The 19344-nt window shown below is 35.3% G+C and overlaps 1 protein-coding gene across 5 annotated transcripts in view; it reads left to right on the forward strand.

Annotated features, from left to right (window-relative positions):
• The window catches only part of PCLO (piccolo presynaptic cytomatrix protein), a 373917-nt gene that overhangs the window by 303517 nt on the left and 51056 nt on the right, over positions 1-19344 (forward strand). For 3 of the 5 annotated variants that reach the window (XM_087861125.1, XM_045793368.2, XM_087861128.1), the window contains exons 16-19: positions 5698-5791; positions 6677-6748; positions 8483-8663; positions 10250-10444. In XM_087861125.1, coding sequence (XP_087717251.1) covers positions 5698-5791; positions 6677-6748; positions 8483-8663; positions 10250-10444 — 542 coding nt within the window. Of the gene's footprint in view, positions 1-5697; positions 5792-6676; positions 6749-8482; positions 8664-10249; positions 10445-11645; positions 11829-19344 lie in introns of all 5 variants that reach the window. The other 2 variants (XM_087861131.1, XM_087861127.1) reach the window with 2 other exon arrangements.

A 19344-nucleotide genomic window follows, 5' to 3' on the forward strand; every position in this document is an offset into this window, starting at 1 on the left:
AATAAAATCGTAAGGAACTTGGGTTTGAATTTCAGCCCTGCTTCTTAGAAGTTGTGAGGTTTATCTAAAACGATTTTCTCTTCTACTAAATAAGAATAATACTAACACCCCTCCCAGGTTTTTTGTAAAACACACAGGGTAATACCCCAAAAGTGATAAGCATAATGTCTGGCACATAATAAGCTTTCAATAAATGGCACCTGATATTAGTGTCAGTATTATGTACAATTACACTCTCTTAGGATATACCATTTAGGATTTTCCTAAGCAACTCGAAAACTGGCCTTAAATTGTTGTGATATATGCATATATACAAATATATATAATTTATATACAGGAAATATATATATATTTAAATTGAGGGGAAGAACTTTAGATTGCAGGGTAGACTATAGGGAAGACAGCCTAGACACTTCAGCTTATGGAGCCTGCAATCAAGAAAGTTGTTGGAATATTCTTATTTTATGATTGGCTACATCAAGTCGCCAGTGGTCAGTTATACCTACAAAAAAGAGATGCAGAATGCTTGGGCTATAGAATTATACAAAATTATTATCAACACCAAATAGGAAACCAAACAACTTTGTTTTCTTTAATAATAAAATGTAATACATTTGTCATTCTTAACACTAAAAAAAAAAAGAAAGTCCTGTTAATTGATAAGAATTTCACTGGTCCAATTTTCTCATCTCCTCTCATTTCCTCTTCCCACCCTCTGATCAATATACTCAGAAGCTCTGAAAGCCCAATTGTCAGCCCCAAGATGAGGGAAGTAAGAGTGCATGAACCCAGTACTTGTCCCTGGCTAACTAAGAAATGGAAATGAGCATATCTGAAGGATCTCATTCTGGTTTTCTCTCGTTACACTGTTTGACAAAGTGCAGGCTTTTCCCCATGAATATGATTTCGCTATGATTGAAGCTGCTTTTCGTTATCGTGATACCTGGAAGTTCAGTTCCAGCCTGGACTTTCTCTAAACCTCCTTGTTAGCATAGCAGGACCTCTATAAAGCAGGTACCGGTGTTGCGTGTATTTACAATTCAAAGGCCAAAGCTTTTTTCATTTCAATAGATTTTAACAGGGGGAAAAAATAGAGGCATGTTTTAAGGATCCATCCAATCAATATTTCTTTAGCACAGACTGTTCTAGACACTGCGTGAGGTGCCGAGGGTAGAACTCATAAATGGCTATAGGCTCTGACTTCAGTGATGTGCCAAGAACACACTACTGCGCAGAACAATAGGGCTTATAAAATGATCTGAGCTACTTTCCAAATTAAAGGAAAATCCTTAGAGGAGTAATTAAAAATAAATTGTGTGCGTGTGTGTATAATTTCCAATAAAGGAAAACCAAATAAAACAAAAGAAATGAAAACCTTCAATATTTTAGATAATTCTGTGAAAGCAAAATACGAAGAAGCCGTCACATTCCATTCATCTTTCTTTCTTTTTTTTTGAAATTAAAAAGAGAAACTCAGAGAACTCTTTTTCTGCTAGTGTAGGGGAGAATAATTGAATTTCAAGTATCTTTTTCTGTCTGTTTTAAAAGCGTATCTACTCATGAGAAAGTAACTGGTCAATCATTAAAAAAAATGAAAGAGAAAAGAAGTTAGTCAAAACTTCAAGGACATGAAGGTCAATTTTTTTTTTATTAGCACCATGCCCCATCTTGATTAATTGACTTTTTATTTTCCCTTATTAAAAAATTTCTCTGATTAGTAGATACAGCCTAATTGTCCTAATATAATGTCATTATTGCAATCTTCCCATGAGGGAATAGAGTGTGTTTTCCAGACAAAGAAGGGAAAGGAAAATGAGCTCCTAATTTATGCTCACATTTAAAAATCCCACTGCTTACCTGGTCATCTTCAACTTGTCAATCCAGATTTTGATGTGGCTTGAGAAGTGCAGACAGTTTTCAATTGTGTAAAGTGGCAGCACAGCCCATTGGGATCATTTTCAAGACGGTCAGTTCGTGGTAGTTACAAAGCAAGTGTTATTGAAGGAATGGCTTTGTGCGACCCTCTCTCTGTCGTAAAATTCAAGTCCAAAAAAAACTGCAAAGGATTGCATTATCGTTTACACAGCTCCACCAGAATAGTGAAGGCAAGTTGTGTGCTCCTACATTAATCCTAAAGGCAATGGACACCTTGAGTCTGGAGAGAATTGAAGAATCAAACTCACTAATAACATAAAATTTCCCCCAATTGTGGTTATTTCTGAGTGTACCTGGGCAAGAATAAATATTTATAGTAATTATCCTTCATTCCACAACACTCTTTTAGGATATACTATTCAGAATTTGCCTAAACAACTCTAAAACTGACCTAATTTTTTATGATATGTGTGTATATATATATATATAATATATACACACACATATATATATATACACATATTGTATATAATTTGTATTACATAGGAAAATTATATATTTAGGAAATTATATATTTAAATTGAAATTTAGGAAATTATGTGTTTAAACTGAAGTGAAGAAATTTAGATTGTATGGTGAAGAAGACAAACTATGTACTTCAGCTAATAAAGCCTGAAATTAAGAAATTGTTGGATTAGTCACATTTTGTTGAGTCTAATCATTGAGTTCATACAGCATACATTTAAGAGTAACCAATCAGTTTCCCTATGTTTGAATCATGGTTCTACCAGTTAATAACTATGCAGCCTTTGCAACATGCATTAATTCGCTGAGTTTCATTTTTTTCCATCCTGTCTTATAGAATTGCCATGAGATTAAGTCAGTTAACACTTAAGAAGCATTTAGAACTCTGCCTGGGAAAAACTAAGCTTTTAATGAATGTTTGCTGTTTTAATTTTAATGTGCTTACTTTATAATTGCTTTTCATACATGAATTAAGAACTTTTGCTAAATGTATAAGTGGAAAATATGAATAAAATATGCAGGTGAAAAATTATAGTAACAGTTATTCATAGATTCAGAAAAGATGATGAATAATAAATTCTTTGGAAGACATTTAAATAATACAGACTATTTTCATATATATTGACATAGCTAGGATTTTAGTGAAAGTAGTTGAATTGCATTTGACATTAATTCCCGTCTTTTTAAAAAGTTATGCATTTAATTTTTCAGCATTGGAAAAAATAATTTACTACTATTCCACGGTATTATGAATCTCATCCTTATGTTTCCCCACGGTCTCATTACCTTAGTAACAAAGTCCAAAACAATTAGAAGCCTTTAAACTTCTACTGCCATGTGTTTTTCTTCTAAGTATACCTGCCTAGAGAAATAGCCATGGATTCTGAAGTAGTAACCAAGGCTTGCTATTATCTTGAAAGTGGTCACATCCATTCTTCCTATGTCATCATAAAAAAAAAAAAATCAAGAGTAAGATATAAAGGAACATAGTTTACCAAAGTTATTTTGAATTTGTATTATAAAATATTTCAAAATCAGTGAAAATTATAGAAAATAACTAACAAATACCTGTGTTCTTGCCATTTAGTTCTATCAAATTTTAATATTTTGCTATGTAGGCTTTTCAGATTTTTTTTATTAAAAAGTATTTTATAGGTACCCCTGAAGCCCTCTGAAACCATTCCCCTGTCCACTTGAGATAACCACTAAATAGAATGTATTATCTATAATTCCCAAACTGTCTTATGATATTTATATATGTTTATTTTATATACATGTATTCATAAACAGTTTATATTATTTCACATGATTTTAATTTTAAATCAAAATAACTTACTATAGCTATCCTTCTGCACATTTTTTGCTCAACTTTTTTTCAAGATTTATCCATTTTAATATATGGAGGTATATATTTCTTCATTTCAACTGCTGTTTACTATTTCGTTGAACAAATATATCATAATGTATTTATATATTATCTTATTAATATGCTATTAGAAACTATGTTATGGTGAATGTTCTTGAACACATTCCTTGTGCACAGGTGGGAGAATTTTTCTAAGGTGGAAGTGGGAAAAGTCAAAGGAGAATTTTCTGGGTATTTGGGTACATAAACTTCACTAGTTTCATCTAAAAACTATGTACAAATTTATACTGTCTACAGTGTATGATAACTCCTGTTTCTTTAAATCATTAGACATTCCCCCCAAATTGTTTGCAGTTTATCTTGAATAGAAAAAAATGGTCAAACCCTGCTTTTATTTTTACACAAATGAGTTTGTTAGAAGTGAGAAGAGTGATTCTTTATTTCTTAAATAGGATTCAGTTCACAATGGCTGACACATGAGGTCTTGGGAAACATAAGTTGAAAAGTTCTCAATCTGCGCATTAGATTTACCCAAGAGATTTTTTAAAAATTCTGATACTCAAGCCTCAACCCGAACCTATGAAGTCAGGATCTCCTTGGAAGTGCAGGGCAGGGAAATATGGGTGCAGTGCTGGTTGACCTATTTCACAGCCTTAGAACTCAGGATTCCCAGGTGATCCCAATATGCAGTCAATGCTGGGAATTACTGCCCTTGCAAATAGCTGATAAGAAAGAAAATAAAGCTAAAGAGAGAAGAAAGACATTCTTAAAGGGAGTGATGAACTAGAGCTTGATTCTCAGTAGTTCTGTCTAGAACAGACTGGGTGAATTAGTGCTCGGGAAAGCACAGGAGGCATTCCGGGATGTGGCAGTGCTTGAGACCAGGAACTAGGCAAGAGTTAGTCCGCCCATAGCTAGGAATAGAACAACAAATCAGGGTCAGGATCCGGTCCCTTTAGAAAAGACAACTTTTAAAATCAAAGCACATGAAAAGGATTCCAGATAAGTAGGTTGGTTTTCAGGACTCTGTTGCCCACTGGAGCTGAGGTATTATCTAGGACCTAAGCTATAAGGCTAGGCAGAAAATTCGGGAAAAAGCAGCGAGGATTAGATGAAGGCCTCGTCTGTGTGGGTAACATTGGCTAATAAACAACAGTAATTCCAACCCCATCAGCTGGTTGATGTCAGCTATAGATGTTGTTTGTCTTAATTAGAATAGTTTTGGGATGTAAACTTGTAACTGTTGCTCAGAGGGAATGGAAAAGTCAAGGAAAAATTCAAATGCCCCAAGTTAAAATGAGTGAGGAACTATTTTGATCTGGTTTATAATGATTTATCTGGGCTATTGACATAAACCAAGAATTTATATTTAATTGCTTTATAACTAAATATCCTACTTCACTAAGAGTGTCAAAATATACTTTAAATACAAGGTAACAAATGTTCATGGAATCTCAGCTATTTCTCATCCTTTCCTCAGTCAAAACAATTATTACAATTTTATACAGGAAAAATGTGAAAGACCATTTGGCTTTGCAGACATGATTAGAAGTAAAACCATTGGAAAGTGAAATACCAAATTATTATTTATGTGGCAAGAAGATATTGATGTTACCACATAGTTCATGCATTTGTCTCCTGCATTCAGGAAAGAGAAATATTCTAAAATTATGGTATAGTTAGAACACCTAAAAGCTTTTCTTTAAAAACTACTTTAGGGCAAATAAAACTAAAAGCATCCAACATATTTTTAAATTGTCATTTTGTATTCAACTTAAAATAAGGTTTTAGACAGGAAGGTGATGGGATGATTGCATAATGATTTAAGACAAAATATCATCTTAAAATGTCTGCATGCCCTTCTGGCTGACTATGAAGGCATCAGTTAAGGTGAATAATCAAGATAACTCTTTTTTTTTCTTCTAATTCAGTGCTGAGTACAAGAGGAGGACTAAATATGTTCAAAAAAGTCTTAATCCTGAGTGGAATCAAACAGTAATTTATAAAAGTATCTCCATGGAACAGGTATGCAATGATTATTTACTATGTGACAGATTTAGGCTAATATAAGAATAGTGATGACAAAATTATTGCAAGATGTTGCTATCAATTTTGCCACACAAACAAAAAAAATAAGTAAAATACAAATAATTAATGTGAAAGGAAATGAATACTGTTCAAAGTTACCATGAGTGTAAATGTGTGCATTTCGACAAAGCAGCGAAAAAATAAAGAAATAAGACCAATGGAACATTTTCCATCAATTATTGCAAACTTCAAATATTTCAACAGACTGGGACACATTTATTATATTTTGAGGGAAAATATTTTCCAACTGGCTATATTTTTTTTTAAATATTGGTCAATCTCTTTCATATTTTTCCAGTTTTACTGAGATAATTGATGTAATGCATTGTTTATGGTATATACCATAATGATTTGATATGTATATATTGCAAAAATCATAGCTGGCTATATTTTGACTTTCACAAATAATACAAATAAAATATGCAGTATATATGAATGTGTTACTGCACCAGACAACATTTTAGGAATTCATCTCCTCTCTAAATCAAGGCCTCTTAAGAATCTGGCATTGTGGGGCCAAACTGTATGGACCAAGACATACAGATGACTAGCCTAAAGGATTTTAAAGGAGATTTATGATTTGTCCTCTGGAAGATTTCTAATTTGATTATGAAGTTGAAGCTAGGTACAAATTGTAATCTGGGTTCTTGAATTTATATTTTATATAAAATTTAATATAAACCTATATTTTAGATAAAATTTGAAGTCTTTTTACACATATGGAAGGAGTTCAAGGAAGTGAAAATAAATGAATCTATAATAGAGTGTGATGAAAATGTATGATGAGGTATGGGGTTGACGACATTTTGATTTAAACTGTAGCTCAAGAAGAAAACACTGGAGGTGACAGTCTGGGATTATGATAGATTTTCTTCCAATGATTTTCTTGGTGAGGTGAGCATCTGATTTCCTTTTCCTTATTTGCTTTCATTATAAACCACCAATCAGAGCTTGATGCAAGCATATTTCTTAAGTTTATTTTGGTTAAAGCCCTTTGGTGGGTAGGACGTATTTCCTTATTTATTCCTTGACTGGATGAATAGTAATTTGAGAAATGGTTTTCACTCTACCATTTGATGTACTTTATAATTAATATGCAGATGAATTATTAATTGTTTTGATAGGAGATATATAATGCTGTGCATACAAATTTGAGATAAATTATTATAAAATGAGCTCGATTTTTAAAATGCATTTTCAGGGATTTAACTGCTCTTTCTCACTGCATCTACCAATGACTTGATATGACATCCTGCATTCTTATTTCTTTTAAGTATCCCGTGAAAAATCTCTCAAAATATTTTATGAGGCAAAACTAGAAGTAAGAGAGAACAATAAAAAACAAATGTATGTAAGTTCACATGGAATCTAACCTAACCATGAAAGCTGGCAGAGTGATCCAATGCTGTGTTTTTTTTAATCTATCATATTTCAAAAAAATATATTTTATTTAGTAATCTTTGCTTAAAGCAGAAATTATGAATTAACATTAAAAAATAAATCATCTCCAAAAATAAAGTAGCATCCAGACAACATGGTGTCCCTTCCCAGAAACAATAGAAAACAGTTGTTTAGTCTAGATGACATGCGACCTTGTTTGGTTCCAAGATTCCTCACTTTTCTTTCCCATCAGAACTGGGCCGTTTGACCTTTACTTGCAGGCTCCATGCTGGTACAGCCCCTGGGACTAATCTCCATCTTTGGACAGTTCTAAAGATGCAGTATTATATCTGACTTACTGTCCCATTTCAGAAAACTGATTTATTGTAGTCCTTATAATTTATTGTTGACATGAACCTAGAACATATATCCATTGTGTTGGTTGTCGTTTTTTTTATATCTCATCAAATCTAAAATGCCAGCAATTGTAAAATGGGCTGTCACTCATGAACCACGAAGAAAAAACGCTGCCAGCCAAACAATGACACATCATAAATTGTTAGTCATATCCCTATTTCAAATATGAATTGAAGCATGTTTTAAAATACAGGGAATAAGTTAATAATTGCAAAATACCCATTCTTTTTTATTTTGTCCCTCTCATTACTAAAACCAATCTTTAAAGATGAAGATATCCAAGTTTAGTACTAAAATATGTTCATTTAGTAAAAAGAGCGCTTTCATTCATAAAGAGGTTGAGTTGTGACTCTACCTTTTCACATCATCTCCAAATAATTTAATAGTTGAAGATTTTATACAGTTCAGTTTAATCAAATGTTCATTTAAAAATTTTATTTATTTATTTATTTATTTATTTATTTATTTATTTATTTATTTATTTTAGAGAGAGAGCATGCGCACGGTGGGGAGGGGCAATGGGAGAGCAGAGCAGAGCCCAATGTGGGGCTCAGTCTCAGAACCCTGAGATCATGACCTGAGCCAAAACCAAGAGTCTGATGCCCAACCGACTGCGCCACCCAGGTGCCCCAATCAAATGTTTCTTAAGCATCTAATATGCACAAGACATTGTTCCCGATATCATGGGTAAAGAAAAATGAGGAAGACAGCCTTGTTATCCTCAAAGTCATACTATGTCTTTTGGCTTATATACTTGAGTAAATTGCAGATCATAGAAAAAAGTAATGAATGAATTATATCAATTTCATTGACTTATTGCATTTTTTCCAGGTATTGATTGATTTATCTAGCACATCTCATCTCGATAACACTCCTAGATGGTATTCTCTCAAAGAACAGACTGAAAGCATTGATCATGGCAAGTCTCATTCCAGTCAGAGCAGCCAACAGTCTCCAAAGCCATCTGTCATCAAAAGCAGAAGCCATGGTATCTTCCCTGACCCATCCAAGGGTAGGAGATATTTCAAGTAGAAAAAGCTTTTTTTCTATTTGTTCACTCAGTAACTTCTTGAATATGGATGCTTATATATTTAATATATTTTAAAATGTTGGATTCAGTTGGAAAGTATGTAATACAATATCCTGCAAACAGTAATGGATATGGAATCAGGAAAAGTGGGCTTTAGTCTCCGATCAGTGCATAATTAGGTTTATGACTTTGTGATCTTCACCTCTCTGACTCTGGTTTTTAACCAGTACAGTGGAGGGGGTTGGGCTGTGCAAGCTGTTGGATTATTTCCAGCTCTCAAAATCCATGATAATATGGTTTTATAAAATATTGGGGTATTTCATTAAAAAAAAATCCTCCACAGTCCATTGACTACCATTTATGCATATTTCTTCTCATTGTTTAAACCCCTATTTGTAAAGGTATATTCTTACTCAGATATTATATATGTGATATATGAACATATATAATTTTGCATCCTGCCTTTTACTTATATCAAGAACATTTTCCCCATGTCACCAAAACAATTGGTATGTTGAAATTTACTTAAATCTTTTCCGAATGTTGGCCTCGAGCTAATTCTATGATTTTTTAAACTATCATTATTTTTGAAATGGTAATGTTATACATTGGGTTTGGCAATACGCACAGCATTCCCATTTGAATGAGATTTTCCTTTGAGAGGTTCATTGCCAGTTATTCTACAATACAACATTAATCTTCACCATAAACTGAGTTACTGCCTAGATGAGATAACCGTGTAGTATCTTACCTGGACATACTGAACTATTTATAAGTGTGAGCTATACGTTTTTATACTGGACCTGAGTATTGCTCCCTTCTCTCCTCTTCTCAGAAAGTACATCACATTGAAAAGTGGTTCTTTGCACATTAGGAAGGAATGGGTCACAAGTGCAATTGTTCTCGGAGATGGAAAACCACGAGGCCAAGTCCAGTAGGCCACTGAGTTGATATGACACACCACGGACTACCATGAGGGCTACAGATGACTTATGAATGAGCTTTATAGATCATTTATGGATTCCACTTAGCCAGATCAACTCTGCCCTGATTAACTTTCTGGAAGATCATTAGCATAAAGATTTCTCTCTCTCTGACCGCCGTAGAAAATGTGGGATCTCTATCTACATTCCTGAGACGTGATTCTCCAGTCTCCACTGTTAATGTGTCTGGGTGACTCACGCCCCTTCATCTGGGAGTTCCCTGCATTTTCACTGGAAACTCCTCTGTGGCCATGTGAGCCTCTTGTCTCTTGCCTGGTCCCTCCTAGAATTAGCAGGTGCCTGGTGAAACTGAAAGTTAACATATGCATTTCCATGAGGCTAGTTAGATGTATTTCCTCTTCTCAGACTTGTCTCTTCTCAACATGATTATCCTTTTGACTTTCCTCCCAAAAACTGTTTCCCAAATGTTTAATCACATTACCGAGTAGCGAGCCATTGCATAAATGAGCCCAAAAGGAAACAGAATTAACATAAATCTTAGACAGTTTCAAATTGTGTGAGACCAAGCTTGACAGGAGGAACGTTGGAGCACTCTTAACTCACATCTCACCCTCTTGTAACCAGACATGCAGGTTCCCACCATTGAGAAATCCCACAGTAGTCCCGGTAGCTCGAAATCCTCCTCTGAAGGCCACCTGCGCTCACACGGACCGTCGCGCAGTCAGAGCAAAACCAGCGTCACCCAGAGCCACCTGGAAGATGCAGGGGCTGCTATAGCCGCTGCCGAAGCCGCAGTGCAGCAGCTCCGTCTGCAACCAAGTAAAAGACGCAAATAAATTCCTCAGCATGGCCGCTTACTGTTCATCTGTTGCCTTTCTCTCCTGCCGTCCTTCCCTGTTTGCTTTCCATGTTTTGGCAGACCCTGCTCCCTCTGTCCTCTGTCCCTCTGTCTGTGTAAGAACAGTATCAAGACATAAATCTGCTCTTTCTTATTTAGATTTTTTTTTCATTTATTTATTTACGTGGATTGCAGTAAAACTGGCTGTTTCCTCTCTGTCTCTACCATCCATCCAACCTGGCTCACAGTATTTGGTAGCTGTGTCTGTGACGTTTGCAGGCAAGGCAGTGTTGTGTGTCCTTTTCGTGTGCACTTAAATATCCTTGAAAATCCGGGAATTATAAGCACAAGTGGCTGCCAGTTTTCCAGGCATTACACCAAAAAAAAGCACACACATAAGCATTTAGAGCAGATTAGAGATGAGATTCTCGCATCTGAAAACACTCAAAAATTGTTGGGCAGAAGAGTAATGCGACCAACAGTTGAGTTCTCGAACTGAGTCGGAGGGAAAGCCATTTCAAGCTTAAGAAACTTAATGAATTATGCATGTGAAATGTTGTAGCTTTCCATGTGGGAAACTTTCTAGTCTTTTGGGAGAAAAAAAATCTGTGAAGAAAATCATGTCTTATATTTTCCAAAAAGTACATAATATTAATATATCTGTAGACATCTGTGATGAGGCAATGTGACCTCATTAAGGAACGCAGTCGGGTCCATTCTGTTGGATCACACTTTGTATATGATATCAGAGAATCTATAAGCTATTTTCTTTTCTAACCACTGGAAATCCTTACACAGTCAAGATACCGATTAAAGAATAACAACTCACCCATCTTAATTGCTGGTATTCTCATTTAATTAGCAAAAACGTAGTCAGCCAATACGTAAAAACTTAAGGAGCGCAGAGATTTTACAAACGGAGTTGCCCTTTTACTTCCGAGCAGCATTAGCTGGATCACGGAGAGAGATCGATGTGATCCCCGTGTCCCAAAGTCTTCATTTTCAGAGAAACAGCCAGTTTTAACCCCCTCTAGTGCAGTGCATGTGGTGTCATCCGGGCATTTGAAAACACAACTTCTTGAGATCGAGCGAAAGATCACTTCTGTTTGCATGAGTAACGTTGAAGCTGGTTCCACCTGAGGATACATGCTCTGGGTTTCCATTTCACCCACACCGCCACAGCAGCATATAAAAGCGGTCAGTCTAATCATGCCAGGAAGGAGCACAGACACAGCATAGCAGGCGTCCTCCCCATTCAAAGAACTCAGTCTGATAATCTGCCTCCACCAGCCAATGGCAACCAAGACCAAAGCCAGCTAGCCCTCAGGAAGGTGGTGTCTGATGGACCCGTCAAGCCAGAAGGAGGTGAGCAGAAAGGCGCTATGCAAAGCACACAGCAAGAACATCCCCCACATTTAAAGCCCTCGTCTTTTAATTTTTAGAGATTGTCTGATAAAATCTGTTTATCCACTTTTTAATGTGCTTTTGTGGGCATGGCATTTCAGGACTTCATCCTCACTGTGTAAGTCCCAAATATCAGTCCCATAATATATTGACTACAGTGATTTGTATTTTTCTATGCACCGGGCATCTTTTGACTTCTGTTGGGAAATAGATTAACAATATTCATATTGCAGAATGGAATGCATGCTACTAACCTAATCTGTTCAAGCATGACTATAAATATGTTGCATTGTGATAAAAGTTTAAACTGCTCAAAATTCGAATTAGCATACCAGTTGGAATGTAGATCAGTTTTTGTTGCATATTATTTCAAGTGTAACTTTTTAAAACTTCAGTGGATTTTGGAAATTCTTAGAGGAAAGTAAGGGAAAAATTGTTAATGCACTCATTCACCTTTACATGGTGAAAGTTCTCTCTTGATCCTACAAACAGACATTTTCCACTCATGTTTCCATAGTTGTTAAGTGTATCAGATGTGTTGGGCATGTGAATATCCAAGTGCCTGTGTAATAAATAAAGTATCTTTATTTCATTCATAAACTACTGGGTTCTGAGCCATTGTTATATGATGCAGCTTAAAATGAGTGTGTCAGTTTTTGCTTTCTCATTTGATTCCTTGCAATAGAGTATTGCTAGTTACTGTCCCATTGCTAGCGAGACTTCTAATGATAGAACATTTGCGGAGCGGAACAAAGCTTTATGTGGAAACATCATTAGCTAGATGGAAGATTATTACCAAATGAAAGCACCGAGTGTACATAAACATGTGTGAGTAAGTAATGGGGTTGGGCTCTTCTATGCGGTACTTGCATTGTTTCTGGCTCCCACATCTGATCTACTCCACAGTCTTCTCAGGTTCCTGGATAGAGGAGGACAAATCCCCTGAGCCCTGGTTGTGGAGGTGTGTCTAAACTTGATTCCGTAGCTGTGTTCGGAAAGGAAAGCAAGTCTGTATCCATCCCTAAGTAGACCCCAGCACTCCTGGAGTTTTCCCCAAGAAAGAGTGTCACCACCAGTGGCAGGACTCAAATGAGGGTGATTATAAAATTACCTTCATATTTAATTCAAAAGCATTTATAAAATAAAAGGTTTTTAAAAAATAGGGTAGTGGTGCCCCCATAAGTCCCTTCCAGGCCTAAAATACTTGATTTTATGATTCTCTGTGTATCCCCAAATTAAAATCAAGCCTTAGTCTTTCCTATTGTATTTCTCTTTATTCTCCAAAAACTATAATTTTTAATACGTTCTTGTCCCAACGAATCAGATATTTAGGGGCAGTGGAAGATGTACGTGGCATAAAGCATGGTGATGTTTTCTGAATTAGCCAGGTCATTATCCCCTATGCACGGATTCCCTTTTCTACTTAGCTTACTGGTACTTTCAAAAAGTGCTTAAAATCCTGCCTCTTACCTTTTCTTCCATCAGATAAGTTCAGTTGGTTTCGTACAGCTGCTTACTTTCTTACTTCAAGTGTTCCATAATGATGTCATAGTAGTGAAATGCTTCCCTATTTCCCTCTATTTATTTGTATTATATCATCAAAATTATTTATATTATCATGATTTCAGTATTATATAATATTTTGTCTGATTTTTTTCTAGATGCGGTTCTTAAAATTTGTAGCAAAACATTTTTAATTCCCTTTCTTTGCATAATGCTCTAATGGATATTCTGATCCATTTAAGGTGCTGTGACTGAATCCTGAGGCTGTTCTCTATTGAAATAATCAAGATAACATAGCTTGCTTTCTTGCTTAATTTGGTACTGAGGATAAAATGCCATTTTTCTAGAACATAATTATTTCCCTGCTACTATAAATGTACTAAGACTATAATTCAGCCACGCATTTTGCCAAACAATTAAGAGTAAACATGATATAGGATTAAATTTATATAAAATGCCATAGAATTAGTTTAAAGCATAGAAAAATTGGTATGAGATGTAAACATACAAAGAGGCAACAAGTTCCCATTCACTAACTACATAAGTAAGTATTATTATTAATTTTAAGTGTTTAGATAAAGGCCTTCCATTTCAAACCTCGCGATGGAGTTCATACAGTCCCATCTGCATTCTGATGATAATGCCCTTCTTCATTTGAACGGTTCTTCACATTGTACTGAGTGTTCTGTCACCCATTTTCTTATTTTATCACACCTAGTAGATGAGGCATTCATGGCAGATATTCCTATCCCTGTGTTCTGAGTGAGCAATCAGAGAGAGCCGGGATGATGGATAGAATACACAGAAATTTCTAGAATCGGCAACATGACCCCCGTTTCTAGGCCTAAACCTTTGCTTCTTAAAGACGTTGTCTCCTCTGAAATCAGACTCTTCTGATTTCAGTAAAAACAAATGTCATTTACATACTTGTTATTTATCACTTAAGTTCTTACAAATGATTAGAGGTTGCTAGAAATGATGGCAGAATACAATTTAGACTTGCTTTCCTTACATGATCCTTTTTTCTGAAGGCTGAAAATTAAGCTGCCACAAACCGAGGCAATAAAACCCTCTCGTGCACGATCCCAGTGTGGCAATAACAGAGTCTGTAGAGACTGTGTGTACATCTGTAGTCATTTCTATCGAGGCTGACGATATTGTCCCTAAAGAGCCTTTCAAGTACTTTTTTGTGAACTTCTCAGCAGATTTCTGCCTGAAGTAGCATAAAATATGGGTCAAACAAGAATTATGGAGTGAGCCAGAAAGAACTTTCTGTCTCCCTCCGGGGTTTAGTTGCCTCCTAGGAACCCTGAAGAGAAAGATTAGACAGATTGTGCCAGATAATCCTGATGCCTAAACAACTCTTTTTGTATTTAGAAGGCCCTGGAAATGGTGTTTTCCCAAGCCAGTCGCTTTGGCCGAACAAGGCTCCGTCATTTCAGAAGGTGACGGCAACCAGAGAGGAGAGTTTAAAAAATAGTTGTTTGTTTTTTCAAACCATGCTCAAACTGAAACTAATTGAAGCATTCTTTAAACCTTAAAAATTAACTTAGTTGACATCCACTATTTTACATTTGAAGTGCATTTTGAAATTCCTGAGCTATTCTTGTTTGGTACTAAGATTTTACGTGAATTTTAAAATGAGGAACAGTAGTAGAGGCTGAGGAGAAATGTCCGTCCACCCTGGGAAATGAGATAAGAGCCATTGGAACTGGTGGGAGAGGCGAGGGGAGCAGAGGAACCATTGAATAGGTGTGTGAGGGAATTACGATTAAGCATTCCCTGGAGGGGCCGAGTTGTAGGAGAAAAGCCTGAAGCCACTTCCACAGACCACTGCTGGAAACTCCACTGTCAATAAGACTCATTTTCAGCACCTGTCAAAGAAGTGTTTCATATCCGCAGGTTGTCGTGGTGAACCCCTGCTAGGCCATCACTCTGTGGGAGCTGCTCTCTTGGGCAAGTGGTAGGGGGTGGCCGGGCTGGGAAGCGGGGCGGGCACCGGGAGTAGAGGGTACTGTTGGTGACAAAGGGCAGTAGCTAATCTGTGTCCCATTCTTTTCTGACCAGAAGTAGATGGTCACTTTTGGTCAGAAAGAATTTAGCATTCTCTGTTTCTGGGAAGGACAGGGTTCAAAAGGAAGTAAAGGAGAAATCAGAAGAGAAATTTGGAGGTGAAGTCTTCTGTCACGTATGTAAGAGGTTAATAAAAACAGATTTTCATTCCTCATTCCAATGTGTTCATGTAAAAACACAAACTTAAATAAAACTTTGGGTAGTTTAAAATGAAAAGAAAATTGAAACTGTAATGATCTGAACACAGCAAACATCCAACAAAATCCGATGGACTCAAGTTGGATAATTTCAGCTTTCAAAGTTCTCTGCTTGTTTTTCTGGGGGTGAGGGTTTTCTTTGTTGTCTGTGAAGATCAAAATGCTCTTCTAAACTTGTTGGTTTTTTTTTTTAAGAGTTTCCATATTTTCTTAGAATGATTAAGCATTTTCAAATCTTTCTTTAGTCATTTAACATTTATTGCCAGGAATATCTCTGCTATATATGCAAAGTCACAGAGAGTAAATGTATAGCTCTGACCATGTGACACTGTCTCTCGTCTATGGAAGTTCATTCACAAAGGGGAATCTACCGATCTATCATCATGGGTACTTTTGTTCTTTTCCAGTAGTAGCTGTGGGTCTGCACCAAGCCATCCACATGTCTGGTTCACACTGGGGATTTATATGTTCATTTCATCTGACATGAATAAAAGACCAGCTGGCCTACCTAAGTATCTGACTTGGCTTCAAGATGGCTGCACCTTAGTCAAACGATCTAGCTATGGGCCTGTATGATTGGATGTGACTATGAAGACATGATCTAATTGTAACATGCCAAAGTCCCTTCGATGCTGTTTATGACATAGCTTTAACAGAGTTCAACTTAATTTTTTTAATGCAAATTATTTGGGCTTGAAGAAATTATTTTCAAAAAAGTTACTTTATCAAATTACCACCAGGGAGCAGAACCCTGAGGAAATGAGACAGGCAAGTAAATGCTGATGGAGGAAAGAGATGAGAAGCATGGAGCATGAGAAGGCTGATGGGGAACACAGTGCGGGACCCTGGACAGAGGGCACAATATGAGCATGGGGCTTGAAATGTGTTCACCTGGGTAGGCGGGATCATGGAACTGGGGGAAACACTACCTAAGGAGAGGCAGAGGAATGTCGAAGGCACCATCTGGCTACTTAACAGTATTGCCTAACTCCAGATATCTATCCATGAATTACTTGATTTTTTCCACTTTTCATCTGCATGTACTACATGATGTAAAACCATGATATTTCACCCATTCTGCATTGTGCAAGATAATGGGGGGTGGGCAGAGGGGGGCTTAGTTAGTGGGATAGGATGAAAGGAATCTTCATGTATACTGAGCCAGACTCTGAAAATATCGTTTTTCTTTTTATTTTATTACTATGTTGAATGTATAAATATACAATTAATCATTGAGGAGCCAAAAAAAAATTTACTGATTTTAAATGAAAACATGTTGTATCAGAAATGCAGAATTTTGATCGAGGTCTTGAATTTTTTAGATATATGAATAGCAATAATGTAGACAATCATAGCATTATAACTCAATGTATTTTAAGATACTATAAGATAACTAAAGATTTCCATGGAGATACTGAAGGCTAATAATTAAATTGATAATTTGAACAGTATCTAATCAAAATATTGATATTACAGATCAAAAACATAAATTTTTAAGAAGAAAATTCTTGATAGGAGGAGCATCGGACCCTTTTTTTAAACTTATAAGCAAAACTGGACTAAAATTTCTGCTATATTTGTTTTTAAAAGAGTACAGGAACAAAGTCCACTTCTCCTCCCGAACACATTTTAAACTGAAAACCACAGTATTTGAAGTTCTATAGGTCACATTATAATTTTACCTAACTATATAAAATGAATTGGAATCTATATAAAAAGGTATAAAAAGTGGATTTTTTATACTATATAATTGAAACTTCTTTCTATATGGATATATTATATACTTTTAGTTTGTTACAGAGCATTGTCATTGCTGATGACATTTCATAAAGTAAGTAACTATTGAATCACTATTTTGGCTTCATCCAACTATTGAGGTACCAGCAAATTAAAGACTTCATGTAGAGAAAACCCCTTTTTTGGAAGAACGTGTGTTATTTTATGCCTGCGAAATATTGTTATTTATTGTGGGTTTCTGCAAAGTAGTTTTTTAACGCAAGAGTAGAACAGACCCACATAGTTTTTGGATACATATAATTTTTAAATCAGACCTTCTACTTTGTAAAGTTATAAAGTCTGGATAGAACAAGTTCCAAAGCTAGAGAGGTTAATAAGAATAATATCAATAATAAGAAATCTTTCTAAGAAAGCCTAACAGCTTGATATTTTTTACTACAAGCATAAAATAAAAAATGAAAGGCGCGATAAAATAATCATCATGTATATAGTGGTTTAAGATGACTGTCCAAAAAAGCTGATGCTAATTGGGTTCTTCTCATTTAATACTTCATTTCTATTATGGTAAATCTAGGTGAGTAGTAATTCTCAATGTGTGTCCCAGAGGCCCTTTAAGGGTTTACAGGGTCAAATACAAGAATACTAAGTGTTATTTGCTTTTTTCCCTCTCATTCGCTCATGTACAGTGGGGTTTTCCTGCATTTACATGAGATGTTATGACATCATTGCTTTGAAGGCTAATGGAATATGTGCTTATCAATTGCTTATCCTGAATTTTTCTTCATTTTGAATATGATAAATATTGATAGATATAACTCACATAAAATAAATTCTTTGGGGAATTCAATATTTTTTAAGAATGTAAAGCGGTTGAGATCAAAATGTTTAAGAGCCACTGATCTATATGAATGCTCAATCTTTCCAGTAGCCAAAGACAGTGGAGGGTTCTTCCAAGATCTAATTGTCATATTTGTCTCTAAATTTTCTAGGCTTTTTTCTCTTATATTGTATTCCAGAATCCCTTCTTTCCTTTCTCACCTAATGTCAATTTATAATTATTAAGATTGACAAATGACATTTCTTCATTTAATATTTAAACTATTTTCTTGGGTTTGATTTAGGTCAAATTATGAATGTATGTCCATATTTATTACTGCCTACTTTCAAAATTTGACTGGTAAATTGCCTAATCAGCTTTAATCAAACTGCCCCCAACCTAAAGTAGACAGGAAGTATTATAAAGATAGGATAAGTTTTATCTGTGTCCCTATTTTAAAGGTAAAGCTTATTGGAAAAACAATTGTTATAAATAGTTTCCTTGTATCTTCTGTTATAGTATCTATATTACTGGTCTCATATAGTACAAATTAATTTTGTTGGTATAAGAAAAACTGAAGATCAACACTCTGATTCAAATTTGAGAAAAAATTAAGTTTTTTGACCTCTTCCCTAATTCTTGATTTTTAATTTTCAAGTAATAATTTAATGTTTTTAACTAATTGAAGCTAAAAGGGAATTCTGAAAATATTTATCATTTATAGACAATATTATCTTAATTACATATCTTAGTTGCTCATCATTTATTCATATTTATATATACATTTTTTGAATGAATATTATGTTCCAGAACCTCTCCAAAGAGTTAGTGACCCTGCAGTGAACAAGACAGATGAAAATAACCATTCCTGGTAATCTCCCATCCTAGTAATATTTATTGAATAACCAATTAGATATCTGAGAAGAATTAGGAAGCATGGGAAAAGTGTAAGTTTTCCTCTGCTGATATTGAAAAAGAAAAAATGCATGGTCATTGTCTTAAGTTCATATGCAATCAAACATCCTCATGTTTAGAAATATCTGGAAATATAGCTAATTATATTTTTATTTGTCCTGGCTCTGATTCTCAGTAGTAATCTTTCCAGTCCCCTGGGAAAAAACCACCTATAGGAGGACAGAAAGTATTTGAA

This window comes from Ursus americanus, chromosome 3 (genome assembly GCF_024610735.1).
Source record: "Ursus americanus isolate L20-20 chromosome 3, mUrsAme1.1.p, whole genome shotgun sequence".
NCBI lineage: Eukaryota > Metazoa > Chordata > Mammalia > Carnivora > Ursidae > Ursus > Ursus americanus.